This window comes from Rhinoraja longicauda, chromosome 3 (genome assembly GCF_053455715.1).
Source record: "Rhinoraja longicauda isolate Sanriku21f chromosome 3, sRhiLon1.1, whole genome shotgun sequence".
Classification (NCBI taxonomy): Eukaryota; Metazoa; Chordata; class Chondrichthyes; order Rajiformes; family Arhynchobatidae; genus Rhinoraja; species Rhinoraja longicauda.
In genome coordinates, this window is record NC_135955.1 from 28,875,327 (window position 1) to 28,896,577 (window position 21,251).

The 21,251-nt window shown below is 43.6% G+C and overlaps 1 protein-coding gene across 1 annotated transcript in view; it reads right to left on the reverse strand.

Moving 5' to 3' along the window:
* smc5 (structural maintenance of chromosomes 5) overlaps positions 1-18,995 on the reverse strand; it is a 61,470-nt gene extending 42,475 nt beyond the window's left edge. Inside the window, exons 1-6 of the mRNA XM_078395328.1 lie at positions 18,814-18,995; positions 8,554-8,695; positions 6,417-6,469; positions 5,592-5,754; positions 4,963-5,097; positions 4,742-4,882 (exon numbers count right to left, since the gene is read on the reverse strand). Of these exons, the coding sequence (XP_078251454.1) occupies positions 4,742-4,882; positions 4,963-5,097; positions 5,592-5,754; positions 6,417-6,469; positions 8,554-8,695; positions 18,814-18,965 (786 nt within the window). The 5' untranslated portion in view covers positions 18,966-18,995. The remainder of the gene's footprint in view (positions 1-4,741; positions 4,883-4,962; positions 5,098-5,591; positions 5,755-6,416; positions 6,470-8,553; positions 8,696-18,813) is intronic.
* Between the last annotated feature and the right edge of the window lie 2,256 nt (positions 18,996-21,251).

Consider the following 21,251-nt stretch of genomic DNA (forward strand, 5'->3'; position numbering starts at 1 on the left):
GTTAGAGGTTTGTGATCCGTGTAGGCCACAAAAGAACGGCCTACCAAAAAATAACGGAAGTGGCGGACTGCTAAATAAAGGGCCAGGAGCTCCCTATCAAACGCACTATATTTAAGCTCGGCTCGCGAGAGCTGCCGGCTGAAAAACGCCAGGGGCTGCCAGTAACCGTCGACCTGCTGCTCCAAAACCCCACCCACCGCCACATCTGAGGCGTCCACCGTCAGGGGGCGGAGGAGCGCGGGTGTACGAGCATGGTGGCATTGGCGAGGGCCTGTTTGACCGCGACAAAAGCCGTCTCTGCAGCTGCGGACCATACCAACTCAGCGGGGTTACCCGCGAGACATTGAAAAAGGGGACGCATGACCCGAGCTGCTGCAGGCACGAACCGATGATAAAAGTTCACCATGCCCACGAATTCCTGCAAGCCCTTGATGGTAGTAGGGCAAGGGAAAGAGCGGACCGCGTCCACCTTAGCTGGCAAAGGAGTGGCACCGGCCGGTGTAACCCGGTGACCCAAAAAATCCACCGCTGACAAGCCGAATTGGCATTTGTCCGGATGGAGAATCAGGCGTGATCTTGCAGCCTCTGGAACACCGTGCGGAGGTGGACCAAGTGCTCCTGGACCGAACGGCTGGCAATCAAAATATCATCAAGGTAAATAAACACAAACGGCAACCCTCGACCCACCCGGTCCATCGGACGCTGGAATGCCTGAGCTGCATTTTTAAGGCCGAAAGGCATACGCAACCACTCAAACAACCCGAACGGAGTAATGGTAGCCGTTTTTGAAATGTCCGGCGGATGGACTGGGATCTGATGATATCCCCGCACTAAATCAATTTTTGAAAAAATTGTAGCCCCCTCCAGGCTAGCTGAGAAGTCCTGAATGTGCGGAATCGGGTAGCGGTCCGGCCGCGTTGCCGCATTTAGTCGACGGAAATCCCCACATGGTCTCCACCCCCCAGACGCTTTGGAAACCATATGCAAGGGGGAGGCCCACGGACTACTGGAAGGCCGAATAATTCCCAGCCTCTCTAAGTTTAGGAACTCCTCTCGAGCCATGGCCAGCTTGTCGGGTGGGAGGCGCCGTGCCCGGGCAAAAACCGGCGGCCCCTCGGTCGGGATGAAATGAACAACCCCGTGCTTCTCGGAAGGTGCATCGAAACGCTGGACGAGAAGCTGCGGGAAGTCGGCCAGGACCGCATCGAACTGACCGGGAGCCGTGGTAATGGCCTGGATCGCTGGCTTGGGTGGGGCGGCGCTTGTAGGAGCCTCTGGCCCGGTACCTCGGGGCCGTACCCCAGCCGAGGGTTGCAGGCCTCTCCCGCGGACGTCTGCGACCAAAGAAAACGCCCGTAGGAAATCTGCACCCAAAATGGCCTGGCCCACATCCGCAACGATGAAATCCCAACGGTAGGTCCTGAACTCGAAGGACAGGGACATGGCCCTTTTACCGTAAGTACGGATGGTGCTACCATTCACTGCAATGAGGGGCGGGCCCTTCCCCCCCGCCCGAACTTCGCAGTCATAGGGGGGCACAATACTCACGACCACTCCCGTATCCACTAGAAAAACGATCCCGGTACTCTGATCTGTAGCGTAGAGGCGGCAATTACGGCCAATCGAGACTGCCTCTACATTCGATCGGCCCAGGCATTTCCCGGAAATGAACATGGGGCTCTGCAGCTTCGGGCCTCACTGCCCCACCGCTGATGGAAAAAGCACCAGCCACGCCTATTCAGCCATGTTGTTCGAGCCCGCTGCCAATGAACAGGCGCCGCAGCCCTTTCTTGGCAGGCCGACTGCGAAATCGCGGCCACTGTGTCGCTCTCCCGGCCGCTCCCCCGACTGCCGCTGGGCCTCGAGACCCGGTTAACTGAGCCGTCTCGGGTGTGCCGCTCCCTAACGAGTGTGTCGGCCTTCTCGGCGAACGCTACCGGATCTTCAAAAGAGACGTCCGCCAACACCAACCTGACGTCCCCAGGTAGCTTCTCCCGAAAGGCCGCTTCGAACACCATACACGGCTGATGGTCGCCCATCAAAGTCAACATCTCGGACATCAACTCCGACGGCAGCCCGGTGGTATGAACGTCGACTTCTCCAACTTTAGATAGCTCCTCTGTCCCTCCCTTCCCCTCCTCCTTCCCAGATCTCCCTCTATCTTCCTGTCTCCATCTATATCCTTCCTTTGTCCCGCCCCCCTGACATCAGTCTGAAGAAGGGTCTCGACCAGAAACGTCACCCATTCCTTCTCTCCTGAGATGCTGCCTGACCTGCTGAGTTACTCCAGCACTTTGTGAATAAATCGATTTGTACCAGCATCTGCAGTTATTTTCTTATTCAGGTAGAAGAGAGAAAGGAAGAGGAGGTGGGGTGGCATTGCTGGTTAAAGAGATTAATCCAATAGCAAGGAGAGACGTTAGCTTGGATGCTGTGGAATCAGTATGTGTAGAACTGCAAAATAGCCAAGGGCAGAAAACGCTTGTTGTAGTGGTATACAGACCACCAAACAGCAGTAGGGAGGTTGGGGCTAGCATCAAGCAGGAAATTAGGGAAATTAGGGACGTGTGTAGCAAAGATACAGCAGTTATCATGGGTGACTTTAATCTACATATAGATTGGGCCAACCAAATTGGTAACAGTGGGGATTTCCTGGAATGTATACAGGATGGATTTTTAAACCTATATGTAGAGGAACCGACTAGAGGGCAGGCCATGCTAGACTGGGTATTATGTAATGAGAAAGGATTAGTTAGCGATCTTGTTGTGCAAGGCCCCTTGGGCAACAGTGACCATAATATGGTGAAATTCTGCATTAGGATGGAGAGTGACACTAGGGTCCTGAACTTGAATGAAGGAGACTTTGAAGGTATGAGACAGGAATTGGCTAGGATAGGCGGCAAATTATACTTAAAGGGTTGACAGTGGAGATGCAATGGTAAAGATTTAAAGACCGCGTGGATGAATTCCAGAAATTGTTCATCCCTGTCTGGTGAAAAAATAAAACTGGGAAGGCGGCTCAACTGCGGCTGACAAGGGAAGTCAAGGTTATTGTTAAATCCAAGGAAGAGGCACATAAATTGGCCAGAAGAAGCGGCAAACCAGAGGACTGGGAGAAATTTAGAACTCAGAGGAGGATAAGGGGGTTAATTAAGAGAGGGAAAAAAGAGCATGAAAGAAAACTTGCGGGGAATATAAAATCTGACTAAAAGTTTCTTTAGGTATGTAAAAAGGAAAAGACTAGTGAAGACAGATGTAGGTTCCTTACAGTCAGAGACAGGGACATTTATAATGTGAAACAAGGAAATGGCAGAACAGACAAACGAGTACTTTGGTTCTGTCTTCACTAAGGAAAACACAAACAGAAATACTTGGGGGGGGCGAGGATTTAGTGGGAGAGAGGAACTGAAGGCAGATAAATCCCCAGGACCTGATGGTTTGCATCCCAGAGAACCCTAGAAATCGTGGATGCATTAGTGATCATTTTCCAATGTTCTCTCGACTCTGGATCAGTTCCTGTAGACTGGAGGGTAGCCAATGTAAGTCCACTTTTTAAAAAGGAGGGAGAGAGAAAACGGAGAATGATAGACCAGTTAGCAGTACATCGGTAGTGGGGAAGATGCTGGAGTCAACATTAAAGATGTTATAGCAGCGCATTTGGAAAGCAGTGACGGGATCGGTCAAAGTCAGCATGGATTTATGAAGGGAAAATCATGCTTGACTAATCTTTTGGAATTTTTTGAGGATGTAACAAGTAGAATGAATAAGGGAGAGCCAGTGGATGTGGTGTATCTGGACTTTCAGAAAGCCTTTGACAAGGTCCCACACAAGAGGTTAATGTGCAAAATTAGAGCACATGGTATTGGGGGGTAGGGTATTGACACAGGAGAACTGGTTGGCAGACAGGAAGCAAAGAGTAGGAATAAACGGGTCCTTTTCAGAATGGCAGGCAGTGACTAGTGAGGTGCCGCAAGATTCGGTGCTGGGACCCCAATTGTTTACAATATATATTAACGATTTAGACGAGGGAATTAATTGTAACATCTCCAAGTTTACGGATGACACAAAGCTGGGTGGCAGTGTGAGCTGCAAGGAGGATACTATGGCCTACTCCTGTACCTATTTTCTACGTTTCAATGCTTACTAACAATTCCCAGCATGCAGAATCAACATAACAATCTGTTGACAGCAAGAAAGAAATAATTGATGACAGTGCACAATGTGCTTTGTGTAACAAATGTTCGTGGAATATTATCCCTTGAACATCAATAGCAATTGTCTACTTATATATAGAGCATTTAGGCACAAGATCATTTTGGTTAGTTGTACTGTACTGAAACAAACTGGAGCAAACAAAAACCATAAATGTCAACAATGGTAGATGGGAAGTGACCATCTGGGCCTCTAGTTGCCTCATACAGTCACATTAAATGCACACTGCAATCCACCCAAAATCATTCGATCCGCTGGGAGAGCCAAAACCCAGAAAAACCCCAGCCAACTTAGGGGATGGGAATTCCTCTCTGATCCATCATATGACTGAAAATACTTAATGATATGAACTTATTCTACTTAACAAGCCTACAAAATTTGGGAGCACAATTATTAATGCTAAGAAATATACATTGTTTTCATATTAATTTACATTCCCCAAGATCAGGAATATCACAATTGTTTAAGGAATACTTCAATCAGTCACGTATCACTGAAATAAAAGGCTTCAACACAAGACATAACTTACCACCCAGGGTCTCTTTCTTTCCAGCATCTTTATTTTATCCAAATGTCTCTGTCGTTCATAATACCGCTGCACATCTTGTTCACTTCGCTCATTTCGCTGTTTCATTTTCTCCAAAGCAGCTGTCTTTTCTTTACACGTGTTCTGTAAATGCATCAAATAGAGTATTTTCGAGATTGCTAGGACGACAAAAAAAAGCTCACAACAACATGATAAGTTTTTACCTCTAGTTCTTTCGCCTTTTCTCTGTAATTCTTTAAATCACTGTGAAATTTATACATCTCTGGTGGACCAACTGATTTTTCTGTTGCTTCCAGAAGCTCAATTTTCGACATTTTTGCAAACTCGCCAACTTTCTCCTGTAAAAATTAAACATGAAAGTGAATTAATCATTTTCCAAAGTCAAAAGGGTTGAACTATCCATATCATCGATTCATATAAAAGATACAGTGCTGAGTCCACTAACAATACTACCAATGAGAGGGATAATAGACAAAAAGGGAGAGACAGAAAAAGAAAAGAAAGAGAAAGGCAGAGAGAGAAAGCTTGAGAGTGAGATGTAAGAAGTTATTCAGACAGAAAGGGCGTTTATACAACTATACCCTTTGATCTTTTTTTAAATGATACTGCAGCATCTCAAGGTCCAAACAAAGTTTGAATGAGGATTCTTTATCTCCCCCACTCTCAAATTGCAGACAGGAACAACTATGTGAAGGTTGGATTGACAGGCTTGATATTGCACAGATGGGTACAGTCCATTAAAAATGAGAACACATCGACGCTCCATACTTGAATGTGACTAAGTACAGCCTTTTGTGTTACTGCTTCCATATATCCTGGCACAAACACATACCTGAGGTAGAAACTGGCAGAGATTGCCCACTTGAATATTCAAAGCAGCAATCTGCTCTTCGACCATTTTCAGAGTTGCATGTTCTCCATTTATTTGCCATGTTGATTGGTTATTTGCAACAGAAATCTCTCGACTAATGATAAGGTTTTGTGGACGCCTGCAGCTGTGAAGACCAATTATTTAATTTTTTTAACATAAATTATATCTTCAGAAAATGCAGAGAATGGATAATTATACATGGCAGTCCTTTGGTGGAAAAATTACCCAACCGTCTTCATTCTGGGCAGGAATAATGGTGTTATTAAATATAGCAACATGGGTGTCCCTCGATTCCAAGAAGATTCTACTCAAACATATAGTATTTCCCATTCTGTTTAATTTGCATTTTATACCAGCAATAATTTTTCAAATAACTTGCTACTTTCATGTCTGTAGCTAAGTACATTTTTGATGGAAAACATCTGAAAGCTTTTAAAATGCAAGATATTAAATAAATATTGTTGCTTTTAATTTGTGAATGAAGATACACATCAATACAAATAAATACCAAGCTAAAGAGTCCTCTCTGGAAACAGGAATACCTGTCATTGAAACAATCTATTGCTTGGTGAAACAACACATTGTGCTCTGTTGAGGTTGCTGGATTACATTAGTTATAATATCAGCCTTGACACAATAGTAGCTCTGGTGAGGATTTGGGAAATGAGGCAGATTAGCTCTAACTCTCTATGCATGATAAGGTGTTATGGAAGAAATATTAAGACAATGCAGTCTCATCACTGGAATGCACAGAAATTTATAGGGATTCCATCAGCTTATACTTACAGTTCAAGTTCAATGTATCCTTTGTTACTTCCGCGTTTTACATAAAGACCAACCTATTCAAAAATACAACATTTTAATATAGCCTTTACAAATTGTGTGAGAAAATGAACTCAAAGATTAAACTACATCACAATACAATCTTTTTAAAAAAATTACAGGCCTGCGTGATAAGAACCGCATTTTGACAAGTGTGAAATGGTGCAGGTTGCCTCCACAAAAGGAGAGGCAATGGATTAAAGATCAAAAGAGAAGGATCAAATCATTGAATAATCCCTTACAACCTCAGCCCTCAAATGTTATTAGGGATACAAGTCACCTACTCATTTATATTATTTGTCAAATCCAATATACGGTATAATGGAATAAATTTCATGACAATCTATAGTTAAATAATAAATACTGTTTGCCCTTTCATAATCCCTACTAGGACTCTGCAGCAGAGATCCAAAGCATTCACAGGGATACTTCATATCCAGAACAAATTCTCCTTCATATTCATTTGAAAGGCAGAAATGCAGAGCGATTGGAAAAGCAGATTTTACTGTACAGTATTTTACTATTAAACTGTTTGAATAACTATGAACCTTTTAAGCTCCAATAATGTAATAGCCAAGTGTTTTTAAACTTGCTTTTCTTCCTTTCAAATCAAGATACCTTGAAGGAAAGGATGATGACCAGAATTTCAATATCAAAGTCAGAAGCAAATCTCACCACAAGGTCATTGTGCAGTGATGGGGTGGTTATTTAGAACTGTACCAGTTTGTAAAAAGAGGTCGGCTTTAGAGGGAGCAGGCGATTTTATATTTGGCATTATTTAATGAGACAGAATTAATTAACAACACAGTAGAATAACCCCCTAAGAAAGGGTAATCATAACATAGTGGAATTTCAAATTCAATTGAAATTAATCTCTGGAAATTTGTATTCAGCACAGAAATTCTGCATGTGTGGCAAAACTTTAAACTAAATTTGACATTTGAATGATTTGATCCTTGTGCATTTGATTTGACATAAGTCTAATCAAAGATTAAGAAAACACAATGCGTACTGGTCACCTGGAAGAATTTGGAACTTTTGATGTATGCACTGAAACTTAAAACTAGGGCCAAATATAAATCTGCCTAATATGGACAATGAAGGGGAATAATGGGCCTTAACTATGAACAATATACTATCAAGCCACACATCTCTGGGGAAAAGATTTAAAGCAACTATGATCTCTTGATGAAATTTATATAAGTTTATCAAAAAATATCTCTTAAAAGTAAACCACATAATAAATCACCCAAGCTCACATCCAACAACTAAACATTCAAATAATCTTTCCATCGCTTAACTCTTTTTTATAAGTAGCTCTGCATGATTGAGGTGTTTCGTAAAATATGAAAATGGCAGAACAGTCAACTGATCATCTCCCAGTTGTCATAACATCAAAATAAGCTGGATTTTGCGTTTGTGAAGATGAGGTACTATTGACACCTGCAACTTGCCCAGACACATAAAGAGCTTCTTCACTGCAGAAAATACACAATTTGCTGTTTTTAAAACTGTTCAAGTTATGCCTATCATATAATCAAAGAACTACAATATATGTAGTGAGATAAATGGAAATCTTAAATGGTGGGGAGGTTTATGAAATATTCTAGGTTTGTTATCAAGTACACAGGATTAAATGTTTTTTGTTTGATATTTTCAAATGGCAGTTGCATTTTCAATCGACTTCACATAATTCAATCGATTTCAATCTTTCACATAATAATAATTGACCAGCTTTTCAAAGTGAAATGGCAGCACACAAATTAATTGGTAGTTGTCCAGTCAGTGATTGCCTAATCAATGCAACCGGACTTCCTTTGTCCAGGACGCATCAGTCCAGAGTCATTCTTTAGAATCAAGTGCAACTCAAATACCCATTTATCTGTAGAAACAAGGATCAATAGATGCTAGTTTACAAAAGAAGACACAGAGTGCAGGAGTGACTCAGCTGGTCAGGCAGCATCTTAGGATAACATGGATAGGAGACGTTTTGGGTTGTGACCCTTGTTCAGACTGATTGTGGATGGTGGGAGGAGGGGGGAGTAAGCAATTAATAGAATTGGATTTGCTATAAAATATCAATCACCCAATTGGCACCCACCTTGTCACCTCTCCCAATAAAGGAAGTTTTTCCTGCCAAGCCCAGACAAATCGCACACACTATGCTGGATTTTCCAGTGCCATTGGCACCCACTATCATGTTCAAATTGGCCCCAGGGAATATCTCACAGGAATCGTAAGTTCTGAAAAACAAAATGTTGACTAAATTTTAAAAATTGACATCTTTATAACAAACATAACCAATAAGTAATATGGCTATAAACACAAAGCTTTAATCAATCAACATTGCTTCAGCCCTTACAGCAAAGTTTGAAACTTCTTTGCTGAGGGTAACTATCAGCATGGGATGATTACCTATTTCTTCTGGATTTCCAGATTAAGATTACAGATTAAGGTTTAACAATAGCCAGCACGGAATCTGTATTTTTCATTATTTAAATAAATGAGACGACTTTCTTCAAAAATGTAAGATCTTGAGGAGTCTTGAAAGGATAGACGTTGAGATGTTTTCATTAGTGGGAGAGTCAGGAACAAGGAGGCTTGACTACAAGGTAAGGGACCAGTCATTTAAAACTGAAATGTGTAGAAATTTATTCGCTGCGAGTCATGAACTTTGGAATTTTCCAGAGGGCATTAGAATAGTTTAGTTCAGAGATACAGCGGGGCCACAGGCCCTTTGGCCCATCGAGTCTGCACCGACCAATGCTCACCCATACACTATCTACACTATCCTACAGAATACGGACAATTTACAGAAGCGAATTAACCTACAAATGTCTTTGGAATATGGGAGAAAACTGGAGGACCGGAGAAAACCCACACGATCACAGGAAGAATGTACAAACTCAGTACAGACAGCACCCAGAGTCGAACCAAGGTCTCTGGCGCTACAAGGCTACAACTCTACCACTGGGCCAGTATCGCCCAATCGTGGAGAATATTAGTTGAGAACTGGAAACATGAGAGGACGTAGCCGTTTTTCATACTCAATAATGAATTCAACAATTTCAGAAGAATAATCTGTATTTGTTTGTTTATAAAAATTCCATATCTCCAGCATTCCTGAGATTTTTGATTGTCAACTTAATCGCTCCAAGCTTCCATTCATAGATCTTTTAGTTTCTGCTCTGCTCCCCATCCTTAATTCTGTGCGTCTTCATACACATCATGTCTAACCATTTTCCAGTTTCAGTGAGTTTTTTTCCCCAACATATGTTTCATTTATTACATAGCTACATATGTTTTGCGCAATCTTTCTTGTTTTTAAATTTGTCACTAATATGAATAAGACAGAGGTTAGTAATAGCTCTATGTGGACCCACCCTAGGTGGCAGTTTGGGTTACAAAGAGGATGCAGAGAGACGTCAGGGGATGCTAAGTAAATGGGCAAGGATGTGGCAGTTAGAATACAATATGTAAAAATGTGAAGTCAACCATTCTGGTAGAAAAACAGGTAACGTTTGGGGTTGGAACTATACAACAACACCTAGCTAGGAAGAGGGTAGGACCATTCAAGGACAAAGAAGGGAATTTAAACCTGGGGCTCGAATAAATGGGCAAAGTACTAAAAGAGTATTTCACATTGGTATTCACCAAAGAACATGGAGAATAGCGAGATCAGGAAGAGGTATGCTGATATTCCCATGCATATTGATATCAAGAAGCTGGAGGTGTTGAGGCTCTTGGAGACATTCATTAATGTTCCCAATGCCCGATACGATCCATCCCAGGTTATTAGGATTGGCAAGAGAGGAGATTGCAGGGGTCTTGCTGGAGATCTTTGCACCCTCTTCAGGCACAATCGAGGTCCCAGAAGACTGAAGAATAGCCAATGTTGCTCTTTATTTAAAAAAGGCATTAAAGACAAACCAGAAAATTATCGACTAGTGAGCAGGGAAATTATTGAAGAAGAATTTTAGGGATGGCAGCTACTGACATCTGGAAAAGCATAGACGTATTAGGGATAGTCAGCATGACTTTGTGCAGGATGGGTCATGTATACAAAATGGAGTTTTTCTGAGGAGGTGACGAAGATGATTGATGAGACGTGGGCAGTGGACGTGGTCTACATGAACTTTAGTAAAACATTCAAAACAAGGTCTGGCATGTTAGGCTGATCCAGCAAATTAAGGCATATGGGATCTTGATTGGTTGAAGTCAGAACTGGCTTTACCCATAGAAGAGTGGGTTGTGGTGGAGGGCTGCTATTCTGTCTGAAGGCCTGTGAACAGTGGTGTTCTGCAAGGATCAGTGTTGGAACCTCTGTATATGTAAAGCAATTTTGGATGAAATTCTAAGCGGACTGACACAAAACTGCAGATGACATAAAAAATTGCCAGAGTTGTGGATGGTGAGGAAGATTGTGAAAGGTTCCAGTTGAAAATGTGTGGGAAAAAATGGCAGACGGCATTAGTCTGACCAAGTGTAAAGTGCTGCATTCTGAAGGTCAAATATAAGAAGAAAATGTACAGTAAATGGCAGAACCCTTAGGTGCACTGATGCACACAGAAGGACCTTGTCATATAAGTCCATAGCTCTCTGAAAATGAAGACTAAGGAACTTCGGCATGTCCCCAATAACTCATCAATTTCTACAGATGCACGAAAGAAATCATCCTATCAGGATGCATCCCAGCTCTACCCAAAAGGCACGAAATTGCAGAGTTGTGGATGTAGCCCAATCTTGACAATGTGCAACAGTCTAAAGAAACCAACTGAACTTGTATCAAATTCTGGCAATGTTTTCAAATAGTTTGCATGCAATGAGTTATGAAATGCAGTTACTGTTGTCAATGCAAATAGAGGAGCAATTTGCATAGGCTGCATATTGTGGGCCAGAATAGAGCGAGTTATATGTAAGAGCTATACATTGATTAGAATATTAAAATCACACCTATTTCTTAAAATAACAACCTCAGTGGTTACTTATTCACAAATTGATTGGCAAATTTACTTCAGACATGAACATCAACTTTTGTTTACCAATGAAATGACTTGAGGTGCTCAACATTGTAGGTTTGTAGGTTAATTGACTGGGTAAATGTAAAAATTGTCCCTAGTGTGTGTAGGATAGTGTTAATGTGCGGGGATCGCTGGGCGGCGCGGACTTGGTGGGCCGAAAAGGCCTGTTTCCGCGCTGTATCTGAAATACGAAGAAAGAAAAAAAATAACATTAAAGGTGCAGAAAGTTACCATTGCTGGGTGGTGCTATTATTTTCGTATGTAGAGAGTATTACATTTAGATAAAAGTCCAGATGATCCCAATTTTTTACCTTTGTTGTCTTCAAAAACATTCAACCGAAACCAGGACTTTTAAACTCAGAATGAATGCACTAAGAAGAGTAATAAAGATTTTAAAATACAATCTTCACTTTAGATGACCAAGCGACTAAGAAAGTTATTGCCTGCATTGAAGATCTGGACATTAATAAAGACATTCATCTATGTTTTTCCTGAAAAGCAAAACTGTAGAATATTACCTACAAATGGTTGTAAAAAATCTAAATTGTGAATTGAGTTCTATTATTTAATTCACGTCAATCAGGGTCCTCATGGTAAGATAACTGTGCCATCTGCTGGTGATAAATGCAACATCACTGACTGGGTATAATTGAAATATCAGAACTCCGAGTTCACTGTAATTAAAATCATTTACAGGACAGGAGGCATTTCAATCCAACTGTCAACACAAAACATTTATTTTCCAAAGATGCATCGCTCCACCCTAATTTACCTATTATCATCACATCTTTTCATCCTTTCTCATTCAAGTACACATCTACACTATTCATTGTAAACACTTCCTGTTGTACCTTGTTCTCAGCAACCTCCTGCAAAGTTTTTCATGGACTTCATGTACATAGCCACACAAGTATTTATTATGCAAATTTGATATAATTTGATTGATGAATTAGGAATACTTTTTGTATTACACGAGTCAAATTGGTTATAACTCAATTTTTAATTGGGATCAAGAGAATTACGTAAATGTTTCGAAATTACCAAGCAGTCTTAAAAAAGCTGTCTTAAAAAAAGTAAAGAGAAAAAATTAAATAAAATTACAGCTATTAAAAAGATTTTTTTCTGAAAATCCTGTGGGAGATCTAACTTTGTTTTTGTAAGTGTGACACTAATCCTTTTCCCCATTGATATGATTTTTAGAATATGGTTATCTACTTTTGTGCAGTAAGCTCCAAATTGCTACTAAACAAATCATCAGCTTCTTGTTAACCCTACTACCACTTATTTTAAATCTTCACCCTAATTTTTTTATCCCATTGAGGGAAGTAGGGCCATTCCATTTATTCTGTTTAGTACACTCATCATTTTATACACCAAATTAAGTCTCCCTTCAGCCACATCTGTTGCAAAGAATTCAACCTGCACCCCAGGATGATAAATTGGGCTGAACGGCCTGTTTTCATGTTGTATGATTCTGATTCTATTCAATATTTTTTTCATATATAGCATTTTATACTTCTGATAATAATTCAATAAATTACTTCTGGATTCCCCCCCAATTAGGTCTTATCTTTCCAGTAAAGTGATGACCAGTACTCATGCTATGTTCTAACTACTTATATACTGTTCGAGCATAACCTTCCTGCTGTTACATTCAATGCCTTGAATAATAAATTAAAGCAACCATATGCTTTTTTAAACATCTATTAACCTGTCCTGCTTCCTTTTGGAATCTGTGTACATACAGCGCAAGATCCCTCTGTCCCATCACACCTTAACAACCTCTAGCGAATTGTGTGTTGCATTAACCTGAATTTAATACCTCTGGATGAATTCCATTAAGCATTTTTCAGCTTAATTGACTAAACCATCTAACTTTCAGCAAATTTTTTTCTTTGTTAACAACACAGCCATTTTATCAGCATCTGCAAACTTCTTTATCCATGTCTCCACATCTGTCCAAATCTCTAACAAGTAAACACCAAAAAGCAAGGACCAAGCCTTTTGGAACCCCACTTATAACCAAATCTTCCAACTGGAAAAACAGCCATCAACCCTTATCTTTTGCTTCCAGTCACTGAGGCAGTTTTTGATCCAATTTGCCTCTTTAGCTTGAATTCCATACACTTTTACTTTTTTTGACTGGCCTATGGTGCGAGGCATTATAAAAATCCTTCTTAAAATTAACGCAACACTATATCAGCTAAATAGCCCATGTTACCTCCAAAAGAAATTTGATCGTTAGTCAGACATAGCTTCCCCTTTAAAAATCCATGCTATCATTCCTTGATTATGCTGTGCCCTTCTAAATAAAGGTTTATACAATCCCCTCAGGATTAATTTCAATAATGTGTCCATCAAAATTAAGCTAATTAATTTGTAATTACTTGGGTCTATTCTTTTCTTTTTAAATATCAGGCAGTCTTCCAATTTTCTGACAGTGCTTCTATAACCAGATCTCATTTGAAAAATGGTCAGAGAAAATAAAAGAGCAACAGGTAATGCATCAAAAGGTTGGTTCTAATGTCCTAGCTATAAATAATGAAAACACAAATTAGTTGTACCTTTCACAAAAATATCACAGTAATTTGAGACCTAACCCATGGTTAGTGTAACGTTTGGGAGGAACAAGCGATATTGGACACACCTTTCTCAAACTTTCTAGGAAGTGTTTCCTATGGCACACTAATGCCTGTTGGAGATTAATTGAATGAAATTAATCACTGTCATTGGTCAACAATAGGATGCATTTTAAAAGTGCTCAAACATAATGGAACACCTCAAAGCACTTGCAAGATGGTGTTCAAACAAAACTATTACAACATTTGGCACCAAGTAACTAAGAGCTTGGTCTAAGAAGTAGGTTTCAAACATTATGCAGGACTACAATAAGCTTATTGTCTGCACCTTCTATAAACTTAGGAGTGCGCAAATTGCACCAAATTTTATCGTAATCTGTACCAATCGGTAGTAAAAAAAAGCAAACTCAATGCTAGCATTTATTTCAAGAGAGCTTGTATACAAAAATAGGGATGTAATGCTGAAGCTCTATAAGGCACTGGTAAGTCCATATTCGGAATATTGGGAGCAAATCTGGTCACCACATTTGAGGAAGGCTGTGCTGGTTCTGGAGAGTCCAGAGGAGGTTTACTAGAATGATACCAGGAATGAGTAGGTTAACCTATGAGCGTTTATCGGCACTAGGCCTGTACTTCTGGTTCTGGTTGATTACTGCACAAACATCTGATAAGTGGATATCTCGCACAGGTACTTGCTGAAGTTTAGAAGATTGAGGGGGGACTGCATTAAAACATACAGACTAGTGAAAAGCTTGGATAGAGTGGATGTGGAGAGGATGTTTCCACTAATGGGAAAGTCTAGGACTAGATGTCATTGCCTCAGAATTAAAGGACGTTCTTTTAGGAAGATGAGAAATTTCTTTAGTCAGAGGGTGGTGAATCTGGAATTATTTGCCACAGTAGGCTGTGGAGGTCAAGTCAGTGGATATTTTTACGGCAGAGATAGATAGATTCTTGATTAGTACAGGTGTCAGAGGGTATGGGGAGAAAGCAGGAGAATGGGGTGAGGAGGGAGACATAGATCAGCCGTGATTGAATGGCAGAGTAGACTTGATGTGCCAAATGGCCTAATTCTACTCCTATCACTTATGACTAGGGCCCCATCACCCTGCATTTGTTGATGTACATATGAAGCAAAGTTTTGAAGTTTTCACCTGAAGGTAAAATGCCTCCACAGTATCATGACCCCCAGCAGATCTCTGCTGCCTCCAAAATCCTCTCCAGACCCCAATCCTTCCTCTCCTCTTTCATGCTTTAAATTATTCTTCAAATCTAATTCCTATCAACCCTTTGGTCATTGGCCTAATATCTGCTGGTGTGGGCCAGTGTCAAATATTTGTTTTAATATGTTCCTGAGATGTTTTACTATGTTTAAATTATAGGTTATTCTTATAAATTTTGAATCATGTTTTACAGAGTTGGTATTATTTCTGTGCAGCCACTGACAGCAAGTAAATGCAATCCTATTGTATCTTTAAATTGGGAAAGCCAATTCAAATATTATTATCACTTCATAAGATTATCTACTGATTATTATTCAAATCATCCAGAAGGGCAATAAGAAGTTGTTATCACTTCTGGGTAATGCCTAGAACAATAAAAGACGACCGAGGACCAAAGTACCAGTAGCAACACATACTTTCAGATGAGACATTAATCCTTGTCCATTTTACTCAGTTGGAACAAAGAGTTCACATGGCACATTACCTTAGAGGATTATTGCTCCATCAACGTTGACTTGTGACTTTGTCCTAATATCTGACTTGTGTCACAAACAAATTACTATTTGTGGATGGAGTCATTGTGATACCATGTGGAAACGGTCCCTTCGGCCCAATTTGCCCACACCGGCCGACATGTCCCAGCTACTCAAGTCCCACCTGCCTGTGTTTGGTCCAAACCTGTCCTATCCCTGTACCTGTCTAACTGTTTCTTAAATGTTGCGATAGTCCCAGCCTCTGGCAGCTCCTTCCATACACCCACCACCCTTTGTGTGTCTGCCAAATGGATAGAAAATTGGTTGGGAGACAGAAAGCAAAGAGTGGGGATAAATGGGTCCCTTTCAGAATGGCAGACAGTGACTAGTGGGGTACCGCAAGGCTCTGTGTTGGGACCGCAGCTATTTACAATATACATTAATGACTTGGATGAAGGGATTAAAAGTAACATTAGCAAATTTGCAGATGACACAAAGCTGGGTGGCAGTGTGAACTGTGAGGAAGATGCTATGAGGTTGCAGGGTGACTTGGACAGGTTGTGTGAATGGGCAGATGCAGTTTAATGTGGATAAATGTGAGGTTATTCACTTTGGTGCTGAATAGGAAGGCAGATTATTATCTGAATGGTGTCAAGTTAGGAAAAAGCGGAACTTACAACGGGATCTGGGTGTCCTAGTGCATCAGTCACTGAAAGGAAACATGCAGGTACAGCAGGCAGTGAAGAAAGCCAATGGAATGTTGGCCTTCATAACAAGAGGAGTTGAGTATAGGATCAAAGAGGTCCATCTGAAGTTGTATAGGGCCCTAGTGAGACCGCACCTGGAGTAGTGTGCAGTTTTGGTCTCCAAATTTGAAGAAGGATATTCTTGCTATTGAGGGAGTGCAGCGTAGGTTCACTAGGTTAATTCCCGGAATGGCGGGACTGTTGTATGTTGAAAGACTGGAGCGACTAGGCTTGTATACACTGGAATTTAGAATAAGAAAATAACTGCAGATGCTGGTACAAATCGAAGGTATTTATTCACAAAATGCTGGAGTAACTCAGCAGGCCAGGCAGCATCTCAGGAGAGAAGGAATGGGTGGCGTTTCGGGTCGAGACCCTTCTTCAGACTGATGTCAGGGGGGCGGGACAAAGGAAGGATATAGGTGGAGACAGGTAGAGGGAGATCTGGGAAGGGGGTGGGGAAGAGAGGGACAGAGGAACTATCTAAAGTTGGAGAAGTCGATGTTCATACCGCTGGGCTGCAAGTTGCCCAGGCGAAATATGAGGTGCTGTTCCTCCAATTTCCGGTGGGCCTCACTTTGGCACTGGAGAAGGCCCATGACAGAAAGGTCAGACTGGGAATGGGAGGGTGAGTTGAAGTGCTCGGCCACCGGGAGATCAGATTGGTTAACGCAGACCGATCGAAGCGATCGCCAAGCCTGCGTTTGGTTTTGCCGACGTAAATAAGTTGGCATCTGGAGCAGCGGATGCAATAGATGAGGTTGGAGGAGGTGCAGGTCCGCATCCCCATCCCCGGGCACTTTCCCCTGCAACCGCACGAGATGCGACACCTGTCCCTTTACCTCCCCCCTCAACTCCATCCAAGGACCCAAACAGTAACTTCCAATTTCCATCCTGCCCTTAAATATACCTGGACTATCTCCGACATCTCCCTCCCGTTTCTGGACCTCACCATCTCCATCACAGGAGACAGACTAGTGACTGACATCTACTATAAACCCACTGACGACACTTCTTCCCACCCGGTCTCCTGCAAAAAGTCTATCCCCTACTCCCAATTCTTCCGTCTCCGCCGCATCTGCGCCTGGGATGAGGTGTTTCACACTAAGGCATCAGAGATGTCCTCATTCTTCAGGAAACGGGGCTTCCCCTCTTCCATTGTAGATGAGGGTCTCTTCTACATCCTGCAGCTCCGCTCTTGCTCCCCCTCCCCCACTCGTAACAAGGACAGAATCCCCCTCGTTCTCACCTTCCACCCCACCAGCCAGCGTATCCAACAAATCATCCGTCAACATTTCCGTCACCTACGAGACCCCACCACTGGTCATATCTTCCCATCCCCTCCCCTTTCTGCATTCCGCAGAGACCGTTCCCTCCGTAACTCTCTGGTCCACTCGTCCCTTCCTACCCAAACCACCCCATCCCCGGGCACTTTCCCCTGCAACCGCACGAGATGCAACACCTGCCCCTTTACATCCCCCCTCAACTCCATCCAAGGACCCAGTCTTTCCAGGTGAGACAGAGGTTCACCTGCACGTCCTCCAACCTCATCTATTGCATCCGCTGCTCCAGATGCCAACTTATTTACATCGGCGAAACCAAACGCAGGCTCGGCGATCGCTTCGCTCAACACCTGCGCTCGGTCCACGTTAACCAATCTGATCTCCCGGTGGCTGAGCAATTCAACTCCCCCTCCCATTCCCAGTCTGACCCTCAGGGGGTATGGGGAGAAGGCAGGAACGGGGTACTGATTGTGAATGATCAGCCATGATCGTATTGAATGGCGGTGCTGGCTCGAAGGGCTTTCGGTCTCCTCCTGCACCTATTGTCTATTGGTGGCTGCGTTTCCTACATCAGGGTCTGCAGTACACTTCAAACACACTTGTATTTGTTGTAAAGCACTTGGGAATGAACACGGAAGTTGTACACCGAAAATGGACATAAAATGCTGGAGTAGCTCAGCGGGACATGCAGCATATCTGGATAGAAGGAATGGCCAGGGTGACTATCCAGAGATGCTGCCTGTCCCGCTGAGTTACTCCAGCATTTTGTGTCTGTCTTCGATACAAACCAGCTATTGCAGTTGCTTCCTACACTAAGGTTGCGCTGTAGTACACGGGTGATCGGATCAGACTCCTGGCGCTGATTCTCGGTCGAGTATGATCCGTGCGTGGTGTTTTAGTGCAGCACACGATCCCTCTGGGCTCTGCCACCAACTCTATGTGTGCACCTCCCCACACCCCCATTGTCATTGCGCTCCCTTGGCCGCCCGCCGAGTGCGGCAGATAAACAAAACCTGGGGCCCCGGCGCTCACTTACAGGAAGTTTTCCATCTTGATCCGAAAGATGGATCCCTCCACGAACTGGTAGCCCGCCCTGTCGACGTCCTGCACAACGGGCCCGGAGCCGCTCGCCACCCTCTTGCTCGCAATATCCCTCTGACTCGACACCCTGCGCTTCGGCGCCGCCATGTTACCGGCGGCCGAGCTCCCGCCTTGGCGCCCAGACGTCGGGCAACGTCATCACGTCGGCCTGGCCGCGGGAGGGGGGGTTCGGGGACGCGCACGCAAACGTGACGTAAACGCGTACGTCGCTGAGCATCTGCCCATTCTCCTGGCAGTCGGTGCAGGTGATGTCTTGGGTCGACACCCTACTTCAGACTGAGAGTCAAGGGAGAGAGGGACAGAGACACGGAAGTGTAAGGTGTGAAAACACAGATCAAAGCAGATGTTGGTCAAGGAAAATGTAGAATGGTTCATTGTTGGCTGAGGGGAAGGTGATAACAAGTCACAGTCTTTCCAGGTGAGACAGAGGTTCACCTGCACCTCCTCCAACCTCATCTATTGCATCCGCTGCTCCAGATGTCAACTTATTTACATCGGCGAAACCAAACGCAGGCTCGGCGATCGCCTCGCTCAACATCTGTGCTCGGTCCGTGTTGGCCAAACTGATCTCCCGGTGGCCGAGTACTTCAACTCCCCCTCCCATTCCCAGTCTGACCTTTCTGTCATGGGCCTCCTCCAGTGCCATAGTGAGGCCCACCGGAAATCGGAGGAACAGCACCTCATATTTCGCCTGGGCAGCTTGCAGCCCAGTGGTATGAACGACTTCTCCAACTTTAGATAGTTCCTCTGTCCCTCTCTTCCCCCCTCCCCCTTCCCAGTTCTCCCTCTATCTTCCTGTCTCCACCTATATCCTTCCTTTGTCCCGCCACCCTGACATCAGTCTGAGGAAGGGTCTCGACCGGAAACGTCACCCATTCCTTCTCTCCTGAGATGCTGCCTGACCTGATGAGTTACTCCAGCATTTTGTGAATAAATACCTTCGATTTGTATCAGCATCTGCAGTTATTTTCTTATACTACAAATCAAGTCAAGTTTATTTGTCACATACAAGATGTGCAGTGAAATGAAAGGTCACCCACAGTCCAGCAATAGAGCAATAAAAATAAACAATTTCACACACAATCACAACCAACACAAAAAGAAAAAAACATCCATCACAGTGAGTCTCCTCCAGTCACCTCCTCACTGTGATGGAAGGCCAGAATGTCTTTTCTCTTCCCCTGCCGTCTTCTCCCGCGGTCAGGCTGTTGAAGTTGCCACGTTCAATCAGTATGAATGAATGAATATCACAAAATGCTGGAGTAACTCAGCGGGTCAGGCAGCATGAGGCTGGTTTGAAGAGTGTAATGTAAAGCCAGAGGCAGAAAAGTGGGGGTGGGTGGAGAGGTGTAGTTGGGAGTCCAGGTGGGGCATGGGGAGGGAGGGGGGATGAGAGGAGAAGTTAATGAAATCCATGAGTTCTGCATGGGTGCAGAAAGTAGCCCCGATAGTCGTCGATGTAGCAGAGAAAAAGTTGGGTTTTAGAGCCAGTATTCAAGATTCAAGATATCTTTATTTGTCATCCAAAAAACAAGTTTTTTGGACGAAATTTAGTCACCCACAGTCCAACAATAAAAACAATAAAATAAGCAAATTACACAACCCCAACCAACACACAAAAATAAGAAACATCCATCACAGTGAGTCTCCTCCAGTCCCCTCCTCACTGTGATGGAAGGCCAGAATGTATTTTCCCTTCCCCTGCCGTCTTCTCCCGCGGTCAGGCTGTTGTGGTTGCAGGCCGCGCCGGACGGTGAAAGATCCGCATCGGGCCGACCCAAGCCCCGCGATCCGGGGCGGGCGAACACGCTGCCGCTGCCGGAGCTCCCGATGTCAGCATCCACGCGGCCCGAGCCTAAGGTGAGTCGCAGCCGCTCCCGCAGCCTCCGAAGACGGCCGGCTCCGCTGATGGTGAGTCCGGTCGGCTCCGCTGATAGTGAGTCCGGTCCGCGGGCTCTGCGAACCAGAGCCCTGGAGGCTGCCAGCTCCAGGAGTTGGGCCGACGGTAGGCCGCAGCAGGAACGGAGACCCGACCCAGAAAACAAAGGTCGGATCTCTGTTCGGAAGGGACACATATTACAATTTTACAGTTCCCCCCCTCCCCCCCACACACACACATAGTACACAACCACAAAAACACGACATCACATCTACAATAAAGCAAAAACAACAACAAAACACAAAGACAAACGGACCGCAGGTAAGCCGCAGCTGCTAGGGCAGCACCGCCATTTTGGGATGCGCCTGAAACAAGGATTGTTCGACGTAACCACCAAAAAGGCAGGTAATGCTGGTGCCCATGGCTACACCTTTAACTTGGAAGAAGTAAGAGGAGTCAAAAGATAAGTTTTTGATCAAATGGAGAAAGCCCTC